The sequence below is a fragment of the Colius striatus genome, chromosome 5 (assembly GCF_028858725.1).
Source record: "Colius striatus isolate bColStr4 chromosome 5, bColStr4.1.hap1, whole genome shotgun sequence".
NCBI classification, from domain to species: Eukaryota; Metazoa; Chordata; class Aves; order Coliiformes; family Coliidae; genus Colius; species Colius striatus.
In genome coordinates this window covers 7,987,645-7,998,267 of record NC_084763.1, presented here as the reverse complement: position 1 = coordinate 7,998,267, position 10,623 = coordinate 7,987,645, and the positions used below count along the sequence as shown (strand labels likewise).

At 45.0% G+C, this 10,623-nt stretch overlaps 1 protein-coding gene across 1 annotated transcript in view; it reads left to right on the top strand.

Moving 5' to 3' along the window:
• The first annotated feature begins 583 nt into the window (after window positions 1–583).
• EPDR1 (ependymin related 1) overlaps window positions 584–10,623 on the top strand; it is a 30,873-nt gene continuing 20,833 nt past the window's right edge. The window contains exon 1 of the mRNA XM_061996688.1: window positions 584–965. Coding sequence (XP_061852672.1) covers window positions 604–965 — 362 coding nt within the window. The 5' untranslated portion in view covers window positions 584–603. The remainder of the gene's footprint in view (window positions 966–10,623) is intronic.

Genomic DNA, 10,623 nt, shown 5'->3' with positions numbered 1-10,623 from the left:
ATGAACTCAATGGCAAGTTATTGCAGTGGCCTGGGAAAGCCCCAGTGTGGCTCAGCGTTAACAGTTCTCGGGCTTGCCCTGGCCAGGTGCTGTGGTACCCCTTATGTTTCTCTTTGCAGACCCAGCAGAGATCAGGCCTGGGTGCTGCAGAGCCAAGGTATGTGTGGGGCATAGGCTTCCCCCTCCCTCTGTGAGCGAGGACGGCTCATCCAGAGTGGGCATGAAAGAGCAGCTGAGGAACTTGAGAGGGCAGTGGGAGATGAAGGCATGCGTGTACTTGTGGGGTGCCACGGGAATCCCTCCCTTGACAGCAACACTAAAGCAGTTTCACCCAGTGGGTCTGTCCTGTTCGCGTATCCTCTCCCACTCAAAGCTCATGCAGAGTGCCCAGAGGTACCCCAAAGCCCGAGCCTTGCAGGTTCCCCTCCGACATCACCCCTCGCCTACCAGTGTGCACGGCCAGAGCGAGCAAACCCTCCCGGGTGCGAGGAAGGGGAAGGAGGGGAAGCACGGGAGGGCGAGAGTCGCCTCATCGCCTCCAGCCCTTCCATCCCGCTGTGCACAGCAGCGCTCGGGCAGAAACCGCCTCTCCCCGCTGAGGTGATGCGGGTTTGGAGGCGGGCCGCCCCCGCCCCCCCTTCCCTCCCCCCGCAGCGCAGGCCTGCCCGCTCGCCGGCGCGCCGTGCGGGGTGCGGAGCGGAGCGGGGCATGGCGCGGGCGAAGGGCGGCTCGGGGCCGCGGCCGGAGCCGGGGCTGCTGCTGCTGCTGCTGGGCAGCCTCCTGCTGCGGGGCGGAGAGGCAGCGGCGGGGCCCGAGCCGTGCCAGGCACCGCTGCAGTGGGAAGGACGCACCGTCTCCTACGACCACAGCACGGGCCGCAACACACGGGCCGCCGTCTCCTACGACGGCCCCAACCAGCGGCTCCGCATCCTGGAGGAGAGGAAAGCCCTCATCCCCTGCAAGAAGTACGTGGCGGCGGCGGGACCCCGCGGCGGGGCCGGGCCGGGGCGGGGATGGGGGGAGCCGAGAGGCACCTCCCGGGGCTGGGGCGGCGTGCAGGGTGAAGCGGAGGAGAAAGGGGGAGGAGGTCGGGTCTCCCTCGAACCCCCGCGCTGCGGGGCGGCACCTGCCCTGCGTGGGAGCGGGAGGCGGCGGGGCGGCTCGGGGCGGTGTGCGCACGGCTGCGGGAAGCGGCTCTGGGGAATGGTCAGCTGCAGAAAACCTGTCACCCACATGACTCATATCCGAGCTCTCTATCTCTATCTCTATCTCTATCTCTATCTCTATCATCTCTATATCTACATATAATCTATATCTACATCCACATATCAACCATAACTACCTGTGTATCTGTGCCTATATCTATCTGTATCTGTATTTCTATCTATATATGTATGTATCTACATATATATCTGTATAACTTCTTTGTATCTATATTTGTATATATATGTGTGTGTGTCTGTATCTATATCTGCGTCTGTATCCATATCTGCAATTGTATCTAGATCTATTTTTATCTATATATCTATACCTCTATCTTTTGCTGTATCTATATCTATATCTATATCTATATCTATATCTATATCTATATCTATATCTATATCTATATCTATATCTATCTCTGCCTCTATCAATCATCTGTACCTGTATGTATCTTGAGAGGTTTATGAACAACAGGGTCAGCCCTTGGAGATAATTCCTTTCTCTCTACTATTTTTTTTTAAGTGGAATGTGAGCTGAGTCTAAAAATACAGCCAAAAATGTGAGGTATAATGGGTATAATGAAGAGATAACAGGCAAATGCAGGAATGATGCTGTGGTGGGTGGGGTGTCTAGCCCAGTAATTTGCTAATGAGATTGGGTCATGTTTTACAAGACTTATAGTGGTTGTTTCCTGCAAGTGCTAAGTCCGTGCAGCGTGCCAGAATGCATCTGTTAGCTGTGAGTACCTGCCCAGCCCTGGAGTACATCCCTGTTCTTAATTTCTACAGTATGTATCTGTTAAGCTCATACTAACCCAACAAAATCACCGTGACATTGCGTGTTTCTTGGTTGGATGAAAAATAAGGGTAGGAAAAAGCTGGCTGAAGAAAGGCCTCTGTTTTTCTCCTCATCATGCCAAGGAAGAAATAGACAGCCCAGAGAGGCCTTCCCAAGTCAGGTGTTTGTGGGTACCAAGCATCAGTAACTCTCAGACACAATGTCAAGATATACCTGTCAGTGTAAGGGTAGTCAGCCTGCCTGTGCCTCTGTCTCTCCCACCTAAAAGTTGTTCAAATAATACTACATCAGTCCTGGAGATGTGTAAGCTAAGGTGAAGACCAGCCTACAAATGCTGTATCATGCTCCCTGCCATTAAAAGATCAATATTCCTTTTTGCTGCTGGCTTTTTTCCTGACAGTGATTAATTTCTTACCGACATCACATAGTCATTGTTTTAATCCTTTCCAAGTATATGGTCTTCCTCAGTCCTTTCTCCGACAGTCCTCAAACAATCTTAAAACTGTTTTATGTGTTTTGTTTTCAAGCATAGCTTTCCCTTACTGTGAGGTTTTTTTCCCTTTATTACTGTTTTCACATAGAAACCATATGGAGGATGTCAAAGGCTGTTTGTTGGTGGTCTGCTAACACACACCACAGAGTTTGACACTGTCTCTGCTCATACTCCCCTTCTTTTAGAAGACCTAGGTTGAGCTTCATATTTGACAAGTGTAAAACTGTGCTGCAAGGTCTTTCCTAGCTTTTAAGTTATACTGAGCTCATTTCTTTTCAAGCTTATGTTTGTTTTATTTGAAAACTTTATCTTAGGAATGGTTTCTTCCAACCCCTGCCATTCCTTGATTCTTTGATTGCACAATTATTCTACATTCTCCACTCTGGGCCTCATTTTGTCTTTTTCTGAGATCTGCTCTTTTAACCTTCTTTGATAAATATTTGCTCTGGATACAGTTTTGTCTGGGCTGATAGTGCTAGAAAGTCAGTGCAGGCAGGTTGACTTGAGGCATCTCTCTGTTGGTTTTTCCTGTATTGTTTTATTCATTGTAGACAATCTGTGACCTCAGGGATCCCTGCTGTTTCTGCCATCACCAGCTTTTCTGCCATCCCAAACTGGAGAGTGGTTTTGTTGCATGCACAGCTCATGTCTACTAAGGGCATGACCTTCCATCAAAGTCAATGGAAAGACTCCCATTGATTTCAAAGCATGTTGGATCGAGGCCGGAGCTGTGATCGTGGCTTCATTGCACTGTGGACACAGTGAGTCATAAACTGAAACCTTCAGAAAAGTTAGAGCGAGGGGACTTATCTTGCCTTTTGGAAAAATAACCTCTCCCCCACTCTGCTTTGACATTGGCAAGAAAAGAGTAATTACACCAAGGCAATGACTGCAAAAGCAACAAGAAAAATAATGCTGCCCTGGTCTCCAAGGAAATTTCACTCTAAATTCAAACGAATGGACGCACTTTGCTCCTATCAGATGGAACTTACACACTGCAGCAATCGGGGTTGGCCAACAACCAAATTTTCTTACCAAGTGTTTTCTGAAGCTTGTGAGTGTGGACCTTAATCAGACACAGCCCCGTTTAAGTTGGTTGACTGAGGTTAATCAAGGACACAAAGATCTGCCTGTGTGGAGTGGCTTGCAGGCTCATAACCACAGGAAAACCTGAAACTTCCAGTTTTTATTGTAGATGTATGTTTCAAATTCATGCCATTTGCTATGTGGCATTTTATGTCTGCATCAACCCAGTGTTTTAAGTAAACTCCTGAAAAGTAAACCATAAGGTAAATATCCCATCTTTGTTTCGTTAAGAGCACTTCTTTGCTTTTGCTCATTGCAAGAGCACCCGGAATGCAGCAACTGGATGAGCATCTGGAAAGCTGTCCAGCGGAAAAGGACCTGGGGGAGTTGGTTGATAGCAGTTGAACATGAGCCAGCAGTGTGCCCAGGTAGCCAAGAAAGCCAATGGCATCCTGGCTTGTATCAGAAACACTATGTCCAGCAGGAGCAGGGAAGGGATTGTCCCCCTCTACTCAGCTCTGGTGAGGCCACACCTCAAGTGCTGTGTTCAGTGTCGGGCCTCTCACTACAAGAAAGACTTTGAAGTTCTGCAGTGTGTCCACAAAAGAGGAATGAAGCTGGGGAAGAGCCTAGAGAACAAGTCTTATGAAGAGCTGCTGAGGGAGCTGGGGATGTTTGGAGGAGGCTGAGACAAGACATAGTCACTCTCTACAACTACGTGAAAGGTGATGAGGGTCGGTCTCTTCTCCCCAGTAATGAATGAATAGGACAAGAGGAAACGGCCCCATGTTGCACACCAGAGGTAGATTTAGATTGGAGATTAGGAAAACCTTTGTCACCAAGAGGGTTGTTACACACTGGCACAAGCTGCCCAGAGAGGTGATGGAGTCTCCATACCCAGAGATATTTAAAGATGCATACATAGCTGAGGTGCTGAGGGACATGGTTTAGTGGTGGACTTGACAGTGGGAGGTGAGTTGTTGGACTTTATGATCTTAAAGGTCTTTTCCAACTAAAACAATTCTATGATTCTGTGATTCTCTGAGTGGTAGCAAAGGCTGCCTGCTCCCCATCAGCCAGCTGCAGCATTGTCACCTGCCACCTGAGCATGAGCCTCTCCCTGTGTACAACTAAGTGGAACTGGTTTTTAAAGCGGTCCTTGATGGTTGTTTCAGCCAGTTCATTGGGTGTGTGTTTCTCTGGGTCATACTGTTGACTGCCTGCACTCCATCTTAGAGTGTAAAAGCTACCAATGGTGATACTAGGCTGAGGTTTTTAGGGCTCTTATTTCAGTTGAATTCATTACTAAACTTTCTTTTTCACTTCTTTTACAGCCCCAGCCTTAGCTGCACTCTGCATCTCACATTTTCTCCTGTGTGCCTTGCCCTTCTGCTTCTTTCTCTTTCAGGATCAAAATTTTGGGGATAGACAAGGAGGGCAGGGACAATCTTCTCTTTTGGTTTCTTGTAGTGCTCAGCTGGTACTGGAAGAAGAGAAAAGAAAATAGAGGTTTTTATTGAGTAGACTGTGCCATATCCCACTTGGAAGAAGTTGTGCCAGTAGGGTTGTGGTATGATGTGAAAGGAGAGCACTTGAAACAGTTCCCTAGAGCTCTTGAGGTGGAGCTATGCCACAGGACTTGTTTTGTAATCCTTTATTGCCTGCCAAATGGAGTTACTTCCTTTTGTGCTCTCTGTATACTAATCCTTCCTCACAGAGGGTTGAACCCTCCTTTGGGTTGAACCCTCACAGAAGGCTGAACCCTCTGTTGGTCTCAGGACACTTCACAAAATAGGCAACAGTCATCAGCATGAAACCATTCTGTTGGATCAAAAGTGTTTCAATTTAAGGTAACATCTACCAGTTCAGATTTGAATATGACATCACTGCAAAAATCCTGACACTACACTACCACTGAGAAATCCTGACACTACTAAGGTCTAAACCAAAAATCCTACTGACTATATTGCAGCCAGAACTTCATGGGTCCTGCATCACCTTTAATTTCCTTGGAGAAACAAATCAAGAGGTGTACTGCCTGGCACTGCTGCAGCCACTCAACAGGCATTAGTGCTCAGTAACGAAGGAAGGAAAGCATGAAGTGAGGAGCAGAGCAGAAATCACACAGGTTGTGTTTGAGGGCTGGAGAATGACTTGTCACATGCCATATTCATAAGAGTTTCACCCTTATCTTCCACATAGTTTTTCACAGAGTGATTTTCAGGGGAGGCACAGTAACAGTTTGTCCTTTGAGAAGGCTGGTGGTGGAGAGAACAAAATTTTCCATGTGCTCAGGGAAGTCAGTAGGAGTAGCAGTAACCTCCATGGCCCATTGTACAGGGTGCAGCACTTTGGGGTGCCTGTGTATTTGAGACTGCTAGGATTATTGTCTTAACAACTGTAACTGCAGGGCAGAAAAACAGCCTTGACATACCCTATCAGTGTTTATTTATAAACACAGAACTGCATGTTGGTAATTTCTTTAGTTTTAGTTGTATTTGCAAAAGTCAGGCACAGTTATGGGCAGGGTTAACTCTTTCACTTGGCAACAAAAACTGCTAGTGTCTATTATTCCTGCAGGCTTTTTGCATGCCTTTGTCAATCCCTGTCCTTGACAGAAGAGAAGCAGCGTAAGGTCAGGTGGAAATATAACAGCATTTATCTGGAGAAGAGGTGATGACTTTTCAAAATAAACAGAGTGTGGGCACGTGTGTCTGACTTATCTCAGCTACTTCTTGGTTGTTTTGAGGATATGTGATTGTAAAGGAAAAAACCAGCAGTGTCTGACCTATTAAAATCATATAATCCATCCGTTCTGTGGTCATCATGGTGACTCAACAGGCTAAGTATTGAGCTACCCTGAGCGACTGCAAATTTGTTTCCCAGACTTGGTTTTGGGAGTGGTTTCTGCAGTTTAATGTTTAGGGGAATGAACAATGATCATGGGTAAAATTTTCAGAATTGGCCAAGTTACTCAGGAACTCAAGCCCCATTTTTTAAGATGATGTAAAATGTGTAGACTTCTGAGACCCTTAATTGGCAGTGACACGTTGAACTGAATTTTCAGCAGTTTCTCTAAGTCTGATGGAAGTTCTTGGGATCTAAAATATTTCATAAGCTACTGTGTATATAGATAACTTTTGAGAATAAAAACTAAGGAAAGGTACTCAGACCTCCTGCATTTACTTTATTCCCACAGGACCAAGTTCTTTCAGGTCTCTGCTGCTGCTTTCAAACTGTGAGTTTGGAAAGGTGGCACTGGAAAGCTGCTGTGATGGATGCAGACTGGCAGTCAGATGCTAGGCAACAGCCTGAAGCTCACACACACAGAGCAGTTGTTCTAGAGGGAGTTGTGTGCTGTTGGGGTGTGGAGGGCTGGCTGTACAAGCCTCAGCTTTTGTATTTCCATGATAAGCTGATTTACAGGTCAGTTTACTGAGTCTGTCAGTGATGCTACCTGCCAAGGTGGTTGGTTACTTGGAGAGGGTGCTGTGGTCCATGAGGACCACATGGAGGAGCATCTCATCTCACCTGGACTGTTTGCTTCTGCCTACATGAGGCAACAGCCATTTCCCTTCCCAAGTTCTTGATCTTGTTGGAAGTTGCCTAGGTTATACATTTCAGAGAGGCAGTGAAGCCAATTACCTTTGTTGTTATAAGTGATGTGGGTAGGGAGAGATTAAAACACTGCTTAGGGGCCATCCAGTTGCAGCACTGATAAGCAAGTGGACTCTATGAAAGCAAGTAGGAACTGTTGGCTTAGCTGTCTTGTGTTTTATGCTTTTGATAAATTTCTTGGACAGCTGCATCTTTGTCAGAGTTGTGGGAAAAAAAAACAGAAAAAGAAAAGATAACTGAATATGAATAGAGCAAATCCATTGTGGTGAGATGCTGTGTTCTGTTTAGTGTAGTGTTCTCAAAACCTTTCTTAATGCTGAGTACCCTGGAGCCATTTCATACACTACCAAAACAGCACCCAAACTGAAAATAATAAACTTTCTTTTTACTTTGAAAGAGCAGAATCCATAAACCCCATTAAAACTGGGAAGAAAATGCAGTGTGAAGTGACCTCAAATGGATAATTTGCTGGAGTGCTGGTTGGTGTGCTTAGAAACCACTCTCAGACACTCAAGGAGGTCATTACTATCACATCAGTTATGGATATTGTTGACTGGACGTTCTTTAAAAAATAGAGGTTCTCATCAAAGAGTTTGTTTTTGTGAAAAACATAGTTAAATGAGAGCCAGGGGCATCATATTGCTCTTGATAGTAGTGCATATTGTCTTGAAAGCCTTAAGGGTTTGAACTATTTAGTGTTCCTCCTGCTTATCATCTCTTCCTTGTCTATTTAAACTCTTTGGAATACTGTGTGTTTTGCACTGAAACTTACAGCTCATTTTGTACTTTTGGACATTACAGTAAAACCTTAAAGCAAAATCTGAACTGCACTGAAGATATCTTATGCTTCCATTTGTGTTACTCAGACCGAAGGACCAGTGTTTCACAAATCACTGTCATTTTTATTCAGGGATATTTTTACTCTTTTTTTTCTTCTTTTTGGGGGGGGGTTGGGTAGGGACTTAGAGTAGAGATGAATAGAGAGATTCAAGCTCATAATTTGTTCTTAGCTCACAGACAGCATGCAGACAGTCGATGGTGACCTGACTGCACAGCCAAACAGACGTGGTGAAAGAAATCTTTATATTCACGATCTTAATTTGGGCTCCATTCAGCTTGAGGCCTGATGTAATTCAGGTGGCACAACTGGCAACATCACACCTATTCTCACAGGACCAAGTGCCACTTGTCTGAAAAAAGTATCTCCTCTGATGGATAAACCATAATCTTCTACTTTAGGGCAGATCTTGCACTGCTGTCAGCTGAGGAAAAAAACCTGACTCTGCATTGCGTGCAGAGAAACCTGAGGGATCACACATCCAGAGGTCACTTTATCAGTTGATGCATTAGTCTTTAAATTGGAATCTGTTTAAGGATGTTAAGGATCCAAGTCTCCTTAATGACTCCTTAATTTACTGAAATGCCTCCAGAAATGTGTCTGTTTGCACCGTTGGTACACGCACTACAATTCTCTAGAATCTTTCCAGTTCTTAGACTCCGAATACCTTCCCATCTCAATTTGGTTCACTGCAATTACAGGGCATGACATGACAGGGTGGTTTAGGCCACAGTCTCTTCCCACTTATGGGTATCCATCAGTTTCTGTCCCTGGGCTGATCAATGGTTGAGTGCTGGGGCTCCCTTCACTGCAAGGTAAAGGGAATATGCTCCAGTATTGTTCCAGCAACTGAGGAGTGGCTGTGACATGTTCTCAGGAGCTACTACTGCATCCTGGAATTTGGAGAGAGCTCAGACAGGGGGAGACACTGAATTAGTCAGCCCACAGTTATCTTCCATATGCAGTTGAGCTGTATTGTTCTTCATATGCTAGAAAGAGAAGGGGTTTGAGTATGACAGCTGCATATGTTAGTTGAGAGAATACTGAAAAGCTGAAGAACCTGGGTTAGCAACTGAAAGATTTTTCCCTTTACTGTTGTAACTCAATGCTGCAAACTTAGTGAAATCACTGGGAATTTTGCCTTTGGCACAAGGATCTCATCCCAGGACTTTATATTTGATGCACATTTGTAACATATGTGGGAGGTATGTACAAGAAATACATTTCTCCATTTCCAATTCAAACTCAGCCTCAGTTCCTGAGGTTGTTCCACACTGCCAAAGCTGAAACCATCATTCAACCTCTAGCCTTATTGATGACAGCAATGGTATAACTGTGGCAGGCAGCTTTCAGTGTTGTGTCATCCAAATGGAATGGGAAGATGTAGTGATAAAACCTGTGCCTCTCTGTCTGGTCCACACCTTGCCTCTGACAGCACTTCCTAGGATGAATTTTGGTAGGTGATTGCTGGTTAGAGGAGAGAAAGTATTCAGGGAGGAAGACAAGATGTTTTCATTAAAACACCAGAAAACTATTTATTTAACCTTCCCTGCATTTCAATTGCAGTGTATTTATTCAGTAATGTACTTTATTTTTGTGCTACTGCTGTTCATGGGTTAGTATCACAATTGATTTGTTCAAGACATTTTATGTCCAAGTTTATTGTTTTGTAGTTCAAAGGATGCTCTTGTGCTTTTTGCTGTCAGAGGCCACACTGCTCTGAAAGTTTTCTTCTCCAGCTAGAGACCTGGTTTGTTTGGTGTGTCAAAGGCCTTGCCTGTTTATTAACTGTGTGGGACAGGTTTCCAACTGGATGACATTTTCCTAGACAAGTGAAGTCAGTGAAATGGTACCGATCTATCTGTATATCAGGTCATTATCTGCTGCAGAATTGAAAGATAAGGCTCAAATATCCTTCCACCCTCTCCATTTTGCTGTGAACTGATAGCTAAACTTGACATACTTAGATGTTTCAGTCCAGGAAAGGACGGTGGCATAGCAAATAATACTGAGTTATTTCAAAAAAACCCATAACTACATTTCTCTGTCACATGTCATGAGGGAAAGTTAAATTTAAAGGGGCTTCAGGAAAGAAGAATGCTTGCCACAGTGGCCAGGTGTCATGTAGAGGTAAGAGTAGGAATAAGAGGTATGTAAATAAATGTGTAAGATTAGAAATTGATGGAGCCTTAGAAATGGACTGTTGATAATTCAGGGATGAATGTAGTAGGAAATTGGACAGCGTTTTCTTCTCAAGCCAGGATTTAGACATCATATCAGTGCAAAGACTGGAGGAAGGAGTCTTTTCCCATGCCTGTCATGCTAGGGCTGCTTTCTGGAGAAATGATCTTGTGGCCATCCAGCCAGTGACATTTGGGCTATGAATCTGTGTAGCTGCAGCAGCAGCAATCCATCTCCTGACACTCATGTTGGCCAACTTCATCTTTATCTTCAGTGGAGCTTCACCTCGACCTTCCCTGTAGATTTGCAAGGAATTGCATGCTCAGCAACTTGCAGAATTCTCTAAGTGTTTTTACCCTCTACTTAACTGAAAGGGAAAGTTATTTTTGCCTCCAAGGTGTTTTTAAGGCATGGTATAGTGTCTGGCATCCTGAGGAAGGGATGATGTCAGGGTGGAACAGGGTCA